We start from the raw sequence: 17,306 nt of genomic DNA, 5'->3' as shown, positions 1-17,306 counted from the left end.
TAGCAGCATGAAAACATTTGATTATATCGATACACATGAGATAAGACAAGAACACTTCATGCTTTCAATTGAAGCGATGGGTTATCACAGGTCCATCTCTCGCAAAAATTGAATGTCTTTGTATCAACATCCTGTCTATTCAATGAGGTACAATGTAACCTGATACTCTGGCCACCTGGTCTATTCAAAATATTCTTGCGTAAAACATATGTTAGGCTGTGTTTCACCATGATGAATATATAGGACCCCATAAAGGCAATAACCATCGGCTCTTGCGTTGCATGAATGTTATAGACTATAGAATATCCTCTATTTGATTCGTTGGCCAAGTAGATTATTTGAACGATCTTTAAATGACGTAATCAGACTGTCATTCATAAGTATGAGAGAAAGGAAAAAAAAAAACTTCAAGCAACATCGAAGTTGAGTTTCGCAGACCAATCTTTCATTTCAGTTTGTTTCTCGGTTTTGTTTCAGCAATTATCCCTTTCATAATGTTGACAAGAGCCTGATGGGATGTTCAATATTCAAATAAATCATTGCATCTTTCTTGCTTTCTTTGACAACTTATGATAACTAAATCTGAAAAATCCATGCTATTGCGGTACCTGCCATCCACACAGAAGTTTCTTCTTCTTTTTTGTATAAGAAGTTTGCCCACTGGAATTATCCATTATGTCTGCCTACAGATATGACTTTAGGTTTCCATGGGATAAATAAAAGAGATCAACGAGCACATTTGTGATTTAACAGTAGGGGGTTAAATGCTGCCGATTTTATGTACAATGTTATGATTGACTTAAAACTCTACTGCCAAGAAGTATTGCTCATTACGAATCATATGAAATAAGATTTCACATAGTGATAAGACAGAAGTTATTTGTTACAATATAATTATGATGAAAACTCATCAATAACCGGAAAGACTATTGTTTTGTGGAACTTGTATATTTGATAGAACATTTATGAGGTCTTCCGGTCTTCAGGCGAAACACTGGAATCTATGCGATGAGAAGAAAGATTGAAAGGGAGAGGAAGAGAGAGGGAGAAAAATAGAAATAGGCTGGTCTTCTAAATTTTGTTTGATGAGTGTAATATATATATATGTATATATATATATATCATATATATATGTATATGTTATATATATATAATATATATTATATATATATAATACTGGCAAAGCATCATCGAGAAGTGATCTTCACTAATGATACTATTCAATCAAAGAATTGGATAACTGGAAAGAGAGGGAGATAGATCAAAGAGGGTGGGGGGAGAAATATGATGGTCTTCTAAATTTTGTTTGATGGATGGTAATCCGATCACACTTTAGCAATCGAAATGTAATGTTACACCCGGTCAGGTTTGCCTATCTATGTTTTATGGCAATATCTTTTTAGATTGTATGTACGGGCAAAATATCTGTATACGTTTGTATAGGCGGGAATGAAGTGGATAGCTGGAAAGGAAAGTGATGAAATGTAATGGGAAAGAATAAAGGAGCGCTAATCGAAGGAAATGTATCATAAAAGAAAAATAATTGAAACTTGATTATAAATAATGGCAGTCGTTTTTCTGTATGTTTTTCTTTCAATTTCATAGTTAAGTAATTCATAATTGCCAACAAAAAATAGCTTTCTGAAGATGGCCATTCAGGTTTGTTTTCCCTTGGCTATATATGCTATCCCTTAATGTAGCATGAACACACTTCAATTTATAGTCCATGGGCCAAGACCCGAAAAATGGGTTGTTGGTACCACCTGAGGTGGCAAAACCTTTTTGGTGTCAGTTTGTTTGTCGGGCAGAGATATGCTTATCAAGCTATGATAGCATTTCCAAATGAGTAGCTTCGTCATAATAAATGATTTTTTAACCAATTTGGTCTCGTTTTTATATCCCTATACTTCTGAATCGAAACTAACCGCTATACAAAGAAGAGCACTGTCTTCCGTATGTCCACAGGTGTTCTGTGGTAAACGCGATGCGCTTAGTCTTTATTCAAGGCAGCGAAGGGAATATCCAAAGGGTTATGATGTCCGCAGCTGTCACGCGGTGCGCTTAGTCTTTATCTAGACCAATGTACCGTTATCATATCTAAAGTTCCTCATAAAAGGGATTATCTATACTGTTTTTATACTACCCTCTAAACAAATAAATCAGTTTTAAACAAAAATCACTCTGTTTATTTACAGTATTATTTATTATAATGTATTGTAGTGTACCGGTACATTCTTTTTGCATTGTCTTTTTTTGTTGGATGAAAATAAAGCGACATCGGCGTGGTGTTAGCGTTTTCACACTAGCGTTTTTGCCGGAAAATTATAAATAATTGAAAAATACGGTAAAATTCAAGAGGAATCGTTTTTGTTGTTGTTGTTGTTGTTGTTGTTGTTGTTGTTGTTTTTTTTAGATAAAAGGATGTACACTGTATCATAAGCTTTGGATATTCCCTGCCCTTTTAGATTGCGTCAAAGAGAGGGTCTATCTAGGAATGTTTTTGTATCTGCATCCAGTCTATTCATAAAGATACAATGTAACCCGATACTCAAATTGCCAGCAGGTCTATTCAAAATATTTTCGCCCAAAACAAGTGCACATGTGACGCTGTGTTTACGCCATGATGAATACGACTTCGATGAAGTAGCACAATCGACTGCGTTGTTTGTATGCCATACATCCTGTACTAGGTTTGTTCCGGGCCAAGTTGTTGTTGTTTTTTACGATTTTACAACATAATCAGAATATTATTCATGACGGTAAAACCCTTCAAACAACTATAAGTAACATTGCTGTCATGATAACACACACACACACACACACAAAAACATCAACACAACATGCAAGGACACGCTAAAGATTTTACTTTTGACTTTATTCAATTTGCCGAGTTTTGGTAAATCCCAGGACTCAGCAGAAGAAGGCCAACATTTCATGCCAGTATGGTAAGCAGGTCGCCGTGCTGAGATGGCTTTCACAGAAAATCCGTAACATTACTAATATATACGACGTAGTATGCCACAATTCTTTATCATGTAAATGTGTGCTAATAAGGTCAAGAGCATTGTGTGCTCGCACGCACGCTTTTCACTCGAGCGTGGCAATTTGCATAACGATGCAAATGAGATCGCCAGAGCGTGCGGATGGTTGCTCGTCATTGGTCAGTTTCCCAACCGTTGCGAAGGTCTGAATGTCGTGAAAATTTCACTCATGTTTGCCGATATTTTGCTTGTTTATAGACATGATATATGACCAATCATCACAAAATGTACACAGATGGCAACTTTGCTGTATGTAGTCCCACAAAATATAATTCATTTTTAACATAGGCATCGAATTGTTGGTGAAATTCTATGTTTAAAAATGCGTTTTCATTTCACTCGCTCAGCCCGAGTATACTCGGGTCTAGTCCACAGCCTGGAAAACGTCAGCCCGAGTATACTCGGGACACCAACGGGTTAAGAAAGAATGATGGGTTGTTGTTGTTGTTGTTTTAGGTTTAATGGCAATCAGTCATAATTTTTACTATTTTTGCCAGACTATATGATATATATATTTCCCTATGATTCAATTATTAATATTCATTAAAAAAAATTAAATTCTATCATGATATCCATATTTCTTTTATTTCCAACCATATATATGTATATATATTTTTTTTTTTATTACAAAAATTTATTGTCATCCTCGCTCAGTCAAAATGATGGGAACTACGCTGTTGTGGTATATACAGCTAGGGTGCCACTTTTCTTAACTGCGACCGGCAGCCCCATACGCACAGCGTATAGATGCGTATGGGGCAGCGTAGATGCGTATGAGCCTTTTACCATCAATACTGCACCGTTTTAGCTCGGAATTTCGATATGAAATTGAACTATTTAAAAGGCCAATAATAATATGCCTTGAACAAATTCCTATTTGAATGCGCTCCTGTTCAATTTTAAGCGATTTCCGTCACACCGTCGCTGGCATCAGATTTCGACGCCCAGCATCATTTTTTGACACAATCATGCAGCACGCATCACACATAAAACGCATGGCGCATACGGTACGCGTACACTGCATTGTGAACGCAAACCAGCAATCACACCAGCGCAAGAACTTGTTTTCTCTATTATCGTGTCTTAATACGGGAATGTCGAAATCTGGTGCCACATTCACAAAGCCAACGCCTTCTACAAGTTTGCTCATTAATCACGAATTTCAGCCATGAAATTACTTAAGGCGATTACATGCAGAAATCAAACATCAGGATATAGTAAACAAATTAATACTAAAGTAAAATAATGGTCATGGGTGAATTTCATTTTACGGCGATGTCATACAAAATGCATCATATTGTTTTGAACCCCTAAAAATTGCTGATCTCAACATTATTTTCTGCTGACACTGTGTTGCTTTTCCCCTAAATATTCCACCATCGGATTAGGATGACAAGTGACAAACGGGGTTTATAAAAAAACTAGAAATGTGATTGATAACTTTGTTGATTGTTGAAGTCAGACGTTTGTATAGTATTAAATTTAACGAGAATTATCTGCTGGGTGTCAAAACCCGGGTCCTACCTGTAGACGTCGCAAAGTGGTGCACTAACGGTATTTGGTATATATAGACATAATTTTCAGGAAATCATCAAGTGCTGTCCCTGTTTTCCAATGGACGCATAGCGACTGAGAACTGGGTGGGCTTTTTGAATTTTTCAAGTTTTATTTTTAAAGCACCCGTTATATTTGCAGTAAATCATAGAGCTGTAGAGTCTTCCACACAACAATTAGGTTTACGAGAGTGTAGTCTGAATTATTCTGGTAGATGTTTTAATTACAAGGAGTGTGAGCTAAGTTATCAATTATTACATTTGTTTGTTTGTTTGTTTGATCTTTTGCTGTCAATGACACTGAGATAAAAAAATATAATGTTATAATTGATAACTCAGATCACACTCCTTGTAGGTAAATGTGTGTATGTACGTGTACATGTTTAGTACAACGTATGTCTGTAGTTTCCTCTGCTTGAATTGGGGTTTACTCCAACATAATGTTTGGGACATGTTATTATGAATAATGGTTTAGAATATCATCAAGTTTTATGATTAATTTTGAGTAATGGTTGGAAAAATTGTCATGCATTTTCTAATTCCTTCTCTATTTGTGTCGCATTGTACACTTGCATGTAGGTATCCCCAGTATACCCCGGCGCGGGGCGCCTTAACCAGTAGTGTTGGGGTCGCTGCTGTGGTTACCACAGTACAGTACCTGATCGTGCATATGATTCTCTTCTATGTGGCCTCCAGGATAATCTGCATGACATAAACGAGAAGATCTACTTATCATTTGCACTCTGCTATATTTTGTTTTCCTTGATGCACACCATTCAATCTCTGGCAGATTTTATCAAGTAGAGCACTGTTGTTGCAAGCGCTTAATGACTTTCTAACAAGAATAGAAACATCGATGAGTAGACTTTGTAAGTTCATTGAAAAACCTAGAACAGCATGGCCGGCACAGCATTTTCAAAAGTGTGGGGGGCCCACTTCCGGGTTTCATGAGCTAACAAGCATAAAACAAAAAAAAAAATCAAAAACAAAACAAAAAACCAACAACAAGATAACAAAAAACACAACATCTTTTCTCCCCGTCCACTTCCACTTCCGGGTTTCTTCGGCTGACAAGTAAAAATTAAAAAAAAAGGGGGGGGGGGGGGTCCTCAGCTCATCTTCACCCGTCCACTTCCAGGTGTTTTCACCTGACAAGCAAGAAGAAGCTATTCAGAGAAAAAAACATAACCTTACCACAGTGGCGGATCCAGAGGGGGCGCAACCGGCGCACGCACCCCCTTTAATTTTCGTAAATAAACAAAAGAAATAAAAAGAAAAACAACGAAATGAAACCCGGAAGTGGCACTGTAGAAATATTAGTCACACCCCCCCCCCCCCCCTTTACAGAATTCCTGGGTCCGCCCCTGTTACCACCACACTAGTGCCACTTACCTATTTTCGGGTTGAAAAAAGTGTGGGGCCCAAAGTACTGACACCTTCTGTATGGCAGTGGCGGATCCAGAGGGGGGCGCAACCGGCGCACGCCCCCCCCCCCCCCTTTATTTTTCGTAAAAAACAATAGAAATAAAAAGAAAAACAATGAAATGAAACCCGGAAGTGGCACCAGAAATATTAGTCACGCCCCCCTCCCCCCCCCCCCCTTTACAGAATTCCTGGATCCGCCCCTGCATGGTGCACAAAAATTGAGCCCCCACAGCCCCCACGGCTGCACCGACCATGAACAGTATGTGATCGTGATAATCTACCTCACAAAGGTGCTAAGCGTGGTAGTCATTTATACCACAAGAAGAATGAAATTGATAAAACATATTATGTTGTATCAACTTTATTCTTCATTCATCTTTACAGGCACATTTATTTTACTTTTTTGTGAAGTTTTAGTAAGGACGATGGTACAGTTATATCCTTTGAAAAGCAAAAGGGTGTTGTAGTAAATGTGAAGTTCGACCATTACAGATAGTCAATGCATGAAACTATGATATTTTTGATAAATGTTATGGAAGCGAGTACATTATATGAAGTATAGTAGCTGGACTTCCAGCCAATACTCAACAGGGGGTATGTCTTAATTGCCGCTGAAGGTATGTTTGTACATCACCAATGAAGCAGTATAAGAGGTTTAGCCAGTGCTCATCTTGTATTGTTGATATCTGGGTTCTGACCCATTTCAGAAGAGGTTTCAAAGATGTAAGAATTCTGTTTTTATCAGGTAAATACACAAGGTCTGTCACCAAAAGGAATTGAACGGTCAAGAAGGGATAAGGAAAATGAAGATTCTGACACAGCAGTTAGACAGATGATGATACATTACATGTACAAATGTGTACTTCCATCGAATCTGCCAAAATTTTTACATGTTCGCATGAACGAACTTGCTCTTATCAGTCATGTAGGCCAATACTCCACAGTTCGAGTGTTGTTACTGGTAACGGGGTCGAGTATCATTCACTTATTCATAACCATGAAAAAGTGACACATGTACATTGTACATGTATATACATGTATTTTAAATGTACCTGATACTGCTTGTTCACATACTGATACTGTAAAAGTGGATATATGTTTTCTCGCGACAAGTTGTTCGCGTTTGGCCGGATAAGAAGAGCTTTGCGCGTTTTTAAATAATATATGTAGAATCAAGACATCAGGCACAGGAACGTAATATGGCAAGCAAACATATTTGCGTGTTTTTATTTTCGCGCTAATTTCTGGTTGGGCGAAATGCGTGTATATTTCACACCGCAAAATTTCCACTTTTACAGTACATGTGTATTCAGTTGACAGAAATGTTTGGACGATTAGTTTGCCTTTGGACATTTCAGATAAGATTGCATACAGTATGATAGTAAAGTTGGGATGAAAGATCTCTTCACATAAATATTTTGCCAGGTGCTACACGTATAAGGGTCAATTGTAGTGAAATTTTTCTCCATTGATTTCTAGTAATTATTGATGTTTTGAAGTGCATTCAAAGTTATATCTGTTTTGTTTCCAATAAGCATATTTCATATCATGTAGATGTATGCACACTTTTTAATTGTTCATGCAGTTGCCAGTTAATGTGTGTAGAACATTGGCAGTGTGACCAATAGATGCTTGCCTTCAAAGTATTCGTGATGCGCTCCGTCGGAATGAGTCAAAAGTCGCAAAAAACGAAATCGTAGTTATGCCTATATGTGAATTCTACAGACTCTAAGCTTTACACTGATATGTAATACAACTCATTTGGACGTCCCTATGGATCATAGAAACGAATATTAACTACGCTTATGATGTCAGTCCATTTTCAAAATAACGGAGAAAATCGCTCTCAAAGTTCGGGCTATGTTCAAGCTCACAACCTGTTTCTTTCACGGGACGAAGCAGTAGAACAGTCCTGCTTAGCAACGGCGTTTATACGCTCCATCGCACGCACTACCGTATACGGCGATAGCTTGGGTGTGTACCCAATCGCAGGACAGGTCTATGCTATTCTGACCGATACGGCAGCCCGAATGCAAACTGAAGTGCGTTTGTGTCCGTGCCGCTGCCGCCGCATGAATGAGTCGGTAAGCGTTGTGTGTCGGCTGCAGTGACTTAGTTTGCCGCAAGTTTTTAACTCACAAACAATAGGAAACAGTAGAAAGAAAGAAAGGCACGCAATGCGTATTACAACAAGCGTCTGTTAGCGAGGGCCTTGATCGCTTCCATTCTCCTCCCATGTTGTTGTTAATGGAAACTAAAGGAGATGCGTTTAGCAAGTACCAATACCTAGAGTGAATAGAACCTGAGAACCCATTGTAGGCGGGGATTCAAAAGACAGCATCAGTAGAGAAAGTTGATGAAGTTAATTAACGATAGTCGTCTTTTCAGATCGTGTTCTTTGCGTGTACTAAAACCCCTCTAATAATGCACATGGTCGTAATGTTGCAGAGCATCAACGACTGCTTTCGTGCCTGCTCTGCTGCAGCTGCGGCTGTAATTTCATTCGTTCTGAAGCGATCGACAAATTGGATCAAAAGAGGACGCCAACGGTTTCGAACATGGAGGGGGGGGGGGGGGCGCAAAATAAACCCGAATCAAACAAAATAATAACAAAACGTATAATGATGACGCGGAAATATATAAATTTCGGCTCACTCGCTCGTTCTAATTTAGAGTATATTTTCAAGTCCTCAGTTTGTTGTATAAATCGTTATCTATAAGGCCGTCACTATATCTTGATTAGAATTGTAAGATTTAATAAGCAAAAAATGACAAGAGTTTCATGATTTGTAAGCTGAAATACAAAAATTTTCGGCACGCTCGCTGCCCTCGCTAGCCAAAATTTGTATAAAAAATAGAAAAGAAGATAAGAACAAAACGTGACGATGACGCGGACAAATTAATGATAATGTCTATTGTGTTCACTCATGTCAGTTTATATTTAGGAGGAAAAATGTTACACGGAGCAGCGACTGCAATTTCATTCGGTCTGAAGGGATCGCCGATTGGATCAAAAATGGATGCCAACGGTTTCGAACATACGGGGGAGGGGGACGCAAAAAAATGAAAAAAGATAACAAAAAAACGTATTGATGACGCAGAAATATACAAATTTCGGCTCACTCGCTCGTACTAATTTAGAGTATTTTTTCAAGTCCTCAGTTTGTTGGTATAAATCGTTTTCTATAAGGTCGTCACTATGATTGTGAGATTTAATAAGCAAAAAATGACAAGAATTCCATGTTTTGTAACCTGAAATACAAAAATTTACTGCTCGCTCGCTGCGCTCGCTCGCCAAAATTTATATAACAAAAGATAAGAACAATACGTGATGATGACGAGGACATATACAAATTTCAGCTTACTCGCGCGCATTAATTTGGAGTATTTTTTAAAGTCCTCAGTTTTTTGGTATAAATTGTTATCTATAAGGCCGTCACTATATCTTGATTAGAATTGTAAGATTTGGTAAGCAAAAAATGACAAGAATTCCATGTTTTGTAAGCTGAAATACAAAAATTTTCGGCTCGCTCGCTGCGCTCGCTAGCTAAAATATATTAAAATTCATTACATTTAAATCACCCTCAAAAAAGATCCCTTTTAAGTGCTTGAAAAAGCATCATGTGGACTTTGTTGAAAGTCCCTACCGGAATGGGGTTGGGGTTGAACACTTTTTCACAAATTAGGGGCGCAATTTTCGTGCTTGACCCGGGCGCCGTTTTCCCTAGATACGCCACTGGCTGCAAGAAAATCGAACAAGCTCGATTCCCACTTTGCTATACTATTCGCAGGTATTCTGTAGTTTCGAATAATGCCCTCCTATGTGAACCGGTGTGAGGAAATCCTATCGTTCGATTCAAGCTATTCGCGTGCCCTCGAAAACGAGCCCCGAATACCCGAATAATATACTTCTATGTGAACGCAGCCTTAGGGCCTCTTACTGGCGTTCTGCGTGGACCTCTCCGGGCATTCCAGCGACTCACCCGGAAAAAGTTTTGGTCATGCTCAAAACTTGGCTGCGGTTAAATCGGACTTGCGTGAGCACCTCCGGGCAACTACAGGCGAGATACGCGTTAGATACTGTCAGGTGCGGACCAACTGCGGAGAGCTCCGGGGAGTAAATTTGTTTCCCCGCAAGTCATCATGGTCATGCCGCAAAACTTCCCCAGACACGGTATGACAAGGCATGAATGAAAATTGCAAACATTCTTGTTCGCCCGCTGAAAATCTTCTACGTGCTCAAAACTACCTCCTCGCCACAAGCCCGTGTAGCTTGCCCGGAACGGTGTGACACGGCCTTAAAGTTTCGTTTTGGAGGAACGTATACTACATGAACGGTCTAGTTGCGGAACAAGTCGAACATGTCAAACGTACTTGGGGCGATTGTGTACAGGACAGTAGAACGTGCGTAAAGGCATGAGAAACGAATATGAACCGCATGCCCACAAGACAAAAAAAAAAAATGCTCGAGGAACAAAAAAGAGTGACGTATACGTACATCGAACGTCAGAGGACGACGTTTTTGTATGTCATTGCAGGAGTCAGTTGCAGAAAGGCCGGTGTGGTTAATCTTTTGACATCAGCTTCATGTCCTGTTCATCGAACGACAGGAAAACTGTCATGTTTCCGGCTTTGCTGCTCCCTTTCATCAGTGTTTATTCAAAGGCAGTTGAGTCTGAAAAGGCACTCCGGCAAAATAAGGCCACAATGAGGGAAATGGTTCTTTTGTCAGTGACGATGCACGATTGCACAATCGTCATTATCCAAGCACCTGAATGTACTCGTTAAGATGCACATATAGTCAGGGTGGCGGCGGTGATGATAGGATCAAAGAAAGACGTTCGTTACTAGTCCATGTGTAGTAGGTCCATGCTTTCACCAGAAATAGAGTAACAACAGTCTCATTCCCTTTGATGCCATGTCTCATGCCGCCACTCAGAAATATTTGAAGTATGTGCTAAACTGGAGCTGCCTCACAGATAGGAAGACAATTGATTCATGTGGCATTGTATCATGACTCGTCACTCTCAAAGGAAGATATGTCTCTATGATGGTAATTGCTTTTCGCCGTCCCTTCTTAGAAAACAAGCGGCACATTAATAGTACAGGCAGTCAGGGCTTTGGAAAGGGCTCTCGAAAGGGCTATGGAAAGGGCTATCAAAAGGGCTATCGAAAGTTGATAAACGCAGCCGACGAAAACAAGCGGCACATTAATAGTACAGAGAGTGGACAGGGCTTTCGAAAGGGCTATGGAAAGGGCTATCGAAAGGGCTATCGAAAGGGCTTTCGAAAGTCATTTAAACTGGGGAAAGTTGATAAACATAGCCTGTGTTTATCAACTCCTTTTCTCGGCAGAAACAGCTAATCCAAACAGCTTTCAAGGAATTTTTACGAGTTGATAAACGCAAAGCTGTTTGGAAAGCCCTTTAGGAAAGCCTTTTACGAAAGGGTGCGTTTATCAACTCTCCTTTCTCGGCAGAAACAGGTTATCCAAACAGCTTTCAAGGAATTTTCACGAGTTGATAAACGCAAAGCTGTTTTGAAAGCCCTTTAGGAAAGCCTTTTCGAAAGCCCGAAATTTGTGACGATCCAAACAGGTTTCCTAAACAGGTTATCAGAAACCTGTTTGTAAAAGCCTTTCGAAGTTGATAAACGCAAAGCTGTTTTGAAAGCCCTTTAGGTCGCCCTACTGCGGTTACGCAACCATGCGTTTCCGGTTTCTGAAAAGACGCGCGCCACGTAAAGTGCACACGAGTACGTGTACACAGGTGTATACAGGTTTGTACATACAGCTGTGTGTAATGCACGCATATGCTTGGAACAAGGAGGTGTTTCTTTCACCAACAAGGTTTAAGAAATAGAGTAACAACAGTCTCATTCCTTTTGATCCCATGTCTCATGCCGCCACTCAGAAATATTTGAAGTATGTGCTAAACTGGAGCTGCCTCACAGATAGGAAGACGATTGATTCATGTGGCATTGTATCATGACTCGTCACTCTCAAAGGAAGATATGTCTTTCTGATGGTAATTGCTTTTCGCCGTTCCTTCTCAGTAAACAAGCGGCACATTAATAGTACAGGCAGTCAGGGCTTTGGAAAGGGCTCTCGAAAGGGCTATAGCAAGGGCTTTCGAAAGGGCTATCCCGAAAGAGCTATCGAAAGCCGTTTAAACAGGGGAAAGTCGATAAACGCAGCCGACGGAAACAAGCAGCACATTATAATAGTACAGGGAGTGGACAGGGCTTTCGAAAGGGCTATGGAAAGGGCTTTCGAAAGGGCGATGGAAAGGGCTATCGAAAAGGCTATCGAAAGGGCTTTCGAAAGTCGTTTAAACAGGGGAAAGTTGATAAACGCAGCCAAATCAACTTCGAAAGGCTTTTACAAACAGGTTTCTGATAACCTGTTTAGGAAACCTGTTTGGATCGTCACAAATTTCGGGCTTTCGAAAAGGCTTTCCCAAAGGGCTTTCAAAACAGCTTTGCGTTATCAACTCGTGAAAATTCCTTGAAAGCTGTTTGAATAACCTGTTTCTGTCGAGAAAGGAGAGTTGATAAACGCACCCTTTCGTAAAAGGCTTTCCTAAAGGGCTTTCAAAACAGCTTTGCGATTATCAACTCGTAAAAATTCCTTGAAAGCTGTTTGGATAACCTGTTTCTGCCGAGAAAAGGAGTTGATAAACGCAGCCTATCTCTAATAGCCATTTCGTCTCAACCAACATGATCTAAAGCCCGTGTCACACCTTTCCGGGCAAGCGAGGAGGGTTTTCCAGCACGGAGGAGAATTTTCCACGTGCAGACAAGAATGTTCGCGAGTTTCGCACTTGTGTCTTACCTGCTAGACTCGTGTTACTTACATTCTACTTGCGTGTATTCCGTGTGACCTGCGTGAGAGCCTTGAAACCGATCCGTTTTCTGTTACGAGCGACGTACGGGTACTGAGAAGTACCTACATTGAAGTTGCCTGCGATGTGCTGCCGGTAAAGGTGTCCTACTGGTGTTAACTTATGTTTGTACCTCCACGACTCACTCGGAACAAGTTTAGAGCATACTCAAAGCATTGTCATACTGTATCTGGGGAAGTTTTGCGGCTTGACTTGCGGGGAAACAACTTTGCTACCGGGAGCTCTCCGCAGTTGGTCCGCACCTGATGTTACCTAGCTAGTATCTCGAATGTAGTTGCCCGGAGGTGCCCACGCAAGTCCCATTTAACCGTAGCCAAATTTTGAGCATGACCCAAACTTTTTCCGGGTGAGTCGCGGGGATGCCAGGAGAGGTCCACGCGCAACGCCAGTAGGAGGTTCGTAGCGGCAGCACCTCGCAGGCAACTTCCACGCAGGTACCTCGCAGTCCCCGTATGCGGCCAAGATAATGACATTCTGTGGGATTTCTACCATTCCTTCAGAGGAATTCCTTCACTGAGTTGTCAGCACCCACGCGACTGGTACACAGGTCTCACAGTATACCCGTAAGAAGAATTTAAGTAGAACGCGTCCAGCAAGTAAGACACATGCACTGACTCGCCCAAATCTTTATGCGTCCTCAGAAATTGTCCGGTATCCTCGAAAATCCCCACACACTATAAGCCCGGGTATAGCATGTCCGGAAAGGTGTGACAGGGCCTAAACATGGTTGCGGGTAAAAAGACTTGCGTGCGCAACTCCGGGCGACTACGAGTGAGATACGTGCTAGGTACTGTCATGCGCGGGTCATAAGCGGGGACCTCCGGGTAGTAAAAATAAGTTATTGTTCTTCACTAGTCGCACGCAAGGCTTACCCGGAAAGGTGTGACACGGCCTTAATAAGCCACTTCGGAGATAGCTCATGTGCACATATTTATGGGAACAAAATGACCTTTCATTTTTCTCAGTTGGTTAGCACTTCACTCTATTCAAAGCGACATAATGCAGCAGCTTGCCCAATATAGCAATTTATGGAACTCGTATTCTAACAAAGAATGAACCTGTGTAGATGAAGGGACCAGAATGGTTCGTCAATCAACACTTTATGGGAAGCATGTATTTCATTGTGCTGTTTTGAATACATTAACAAACTTTCTCTTTTAACAATGCCAAATACCAGGCTTGCTGTCAGGTGGATGTACTGGCAGGCACCATTATGAGGATTTCTGAATTATCATAGCATTACAGATGCTTATCTCAGTGAAATAAAAAAGCAACCTGTCTCTCGGTATATACAAATGACATTTTTCTGCTCATGCTCAAACTGGAACCCCGAACTGGCTTATTTTGTTTCGTCTACAACCACTTCGTCTAATGAACATTTAGTCCAATTGCCACTTATCCTCATTAGGCCTGCTTAATTTGCACTAGTTGGTCTTCTTTCAAAATGAGTCATGTGGGTTATGCTCATTTCATCTAATACCCTCTTTTTAAAATGTGGAAATAAATCCAAAGAGACAAAATTAGACCATCGGTGGTCATTAGACGAAACGGTATATAGCTAGTGACTGTATATATTGATAGTAGACCAAATTAGTTTAACCATGCTGGTGTTAGACGATCTTGGAAGTAGACCATCTGATATCAGACCAAGTTAGTGGCGATAAGCCATTCTGTGTACCTGCTCCCATACTTTGCTCTTGTATTCATTCATTTTTCCCCATTTTATTTTTTACAGGAGGACCTAAATGCGACCATTTTGACTTCAGCCGAGTTTGGAACCCACGGTGTCGTGTTCTGGGGTAGTGTCCAGGATGACGGTAATCGCCAAACGTGCCTCGAGTTGCGTGATTACATCGAGACAGCTCTCGGCCCGACGCTGCTGATGGCGAGAGATGGGGCTGAGGCGTGCAGTAGCCGAGTTTGCTCCGGGCATGGCCGATGCGTCGGCAAAATTCTGTCGTGCGCGGGAACTTCTCGTCTTAACAGAAAACAGCCAGAGTTAAATCCTGGACAGAAGAATTGGTCACATTCCAAAGGACATGAAGAAACTTTTTGTTCCTGTAGATGTTTTCATGGATGGCAAGGGGACGATTGTAGCCGTCCAGAATAATGTATAGTCCAATGGCTGTTAAAAGCGAGCTTATTGTGCATTTTGGATGGGTAGTGAGGCACAGTCAATTAAGCTCTATATTCTATCAGAACTTCAACAATACAATAAAAAAAGAATAAAATAAAATAGAACAAAAACGAGATAATAAACAGCAAAGTTATCAACACAAACAAACCATGCATACTATAGACGTGATTCGTATTATAATCCCAAGGAATCATAGGTTATTAGCACACTAATACGTTCAACAAACTAACAAAGTTCAGCAAATTCGTAAGGTGAAGTAAACCATCATTTATCCTTATCTTTCATTTTGTCAAATTCAACACAAATATTAAAGGTGATTTTGACAGATGAAGCAATATGTTTCCAACCCTTGACCGTCTTTTTCACTGTTTTCGTTTTTGTTTTTTGTTTTTCGTTTTTTTTTGACATGAGGTCAGCATCAAGATAGAGAGAAGGAATCCTCTAAAGCGTGGTTAACCTGTGTGTGTGTGTGTTTTATAATCTTTGCAATGATTTATTTACACAGGAGAAAAGTGTGTAACACGATGTCGTCATTTGCTGTAAAAGTGGAAATTTTCGCGGTGTTGAGATTTTCGCGTATTTCACGCAACGCGAAACTAGCGCGAAAATAAAAGCACTCGAATATTTTTGCTTGCAAGAATGTTCCAGTATGATATCTTGATTCCGCAGAATTAAAAACACGCGAAACTCTTCTTACCCCTACGAGCGTGAAAACTTAGTCGCGCGAAAATATCCACTTTTACAGAGTAGTTCAAAGTATTGCAACAATAAAAATATGCTCTCACAGCTGCAATATATCAATACTATAGGAAGAAATCGACTCTGGCTTTTCAAGTTTGAAATGCCCCAATGAATATCATGAAATATTTAAAATATGGTTAATTATGATATATAACTGACTGTAAAAATTCAACATTTTGACTGTCAATGACAAAACCAAGAATTGCATGAAGATGTGGGTAAATATATTACATATTCAGGTTGAATTCCATTCTATTCTAATTTGGAAAGTAATTTGGAGGCCTAATTATTATTGTTTACCGAAATGTGGTTGATTCATGATGCCGACAGCAACGAAATATGAGCGATAATGTGTTTCAACAACACGGCACGTATATTATATTATTATAACATATTATCATATTTTGCTATATAGTTGTATGGTGGAAGAAGACACTAAAAATTTGATTTCTATTCGTCATTGCACTTTTTTTAGAAGTAAGGGTGGTGAAGTTGGAAGACTGTAATGGAAAACGGTCCAGACGAAATCGGGTGAAAATAATTATGCATTTTATGTATTCCAAAATGATAACGGATAAGGATAATGATACTTACACAGTGCATGTTAATGTGCACTCCCGTTTCAACGAACACGGTTATAACGAAATGTCGTTACAAGGAAGCAAACCTTCAGGTCCCAAAATCATCATCATTATAAGTCTATGGAGCAAAATTCGCTTTTTCTTGATAACGTATCTTGGGAATAGCGAACCTTTGGAATAACGCGCCTTCGTAATAACGAAGCTTTTATTGGAATAACAATCAACTGTAACCGAATCCAAAAACCACCACTTCCATACACGTGTTTTCAAACTAAGCATGAAAGTACACGACTTTCTTGAATGGAAAATCTTAACGAAATTAATGAGTTATATAGCCTCCCATTTGACAGAGCTTTCCAGGGAATCATCTGGAATGTTCTATAAACAACATACAATATACGCAAGGTTTGCGTGTTTTTATTATATCCTGTATAATTATTTGTTTATCTATAACGAATTTTTTATGTAACGAAAGAAAACGGCTGGGCCCGAGGACTTTACTATAACGGGAGTGCACTGCCAGTGTAGTTTGGAGACTTACTTAATACTCACATAATTGCATTATAGTATATTTTTCTGTCATCTCTTGCATGTAAAGTGCAGCTTTGAATGACTTGTTATACCGCCTGCGATATTCAAGTAAAAATATTCATTTCTATGAACATTTTATTGAAATAAGGATATAGACCAGCAAAATAATAGTACTCTCAGAAGTTTAGAAATTGCCTGAAAAAGGGAACTTCAGAGAAGAAAGAAGATAGTATGTAAATGTTTAGTAGTGTGGCATACGAGGAAAAAACTCTAACTTTATACCTTTGAATTTGTATTGTTATGATTTTACAGTATTATATAAATCAATAATTGTGAGTTGTGGTATAATAATTGTGATTTGTGGTAACATAATAAAAGTTGACTCGGTGAGCAAA

The 17,306-nt window shown here is 39.8% G+C and overlaps 1 protein-coding gene across 1 annotated transcript in view; it reads left to right on the top strand.

The window, feature by feature from the left end:
* The window catches only part of LOC139724262 (hyaluronidase-like), a 59,042-nt gene extending 43,528 nt beyond the window's left edge, over nucleotides 1-15,514 (top strand). The window contains exons 3-4 of the mRNA XM_071635404.1: nucleotides 14,657-14,943; nucleotides 15,475-15,514. Of these exons, the coding sequence (XP_071491505.1) occupies nucleotides 14,657-14,943; nucleotides 15,475-15,514 (327 nt within the window). The remainder of the gene's footprint in view (nucleotides 1-14,656; nucleotides 14,944-15,474) is intronic.
* Nucleotides 15,515-17,306: the final 1,792 nt, after the last annotated feature.

Source organism: Diadema antillarum, unplaced genomic scaffold (genome assembly GCF_040938485.1).
Source record: "Diadema antillarum isolate AM-2024a unplaced genomic scaffold, OU_Dant_1.0 scf00000210, whole genome shotgun sequence".
NCBI classification, from domain to species: domain Eukaryota; kingdom Metazoa; phylum Echinodermata; class Echinoidea; order Diadematoida; family Diadematidae; genus Diadema; species Diadema antillarum.
Note: the sequence above shows the minus strand (reverse complement) of the source record. Positions and strands in the feature narration are given on the sequence as shown.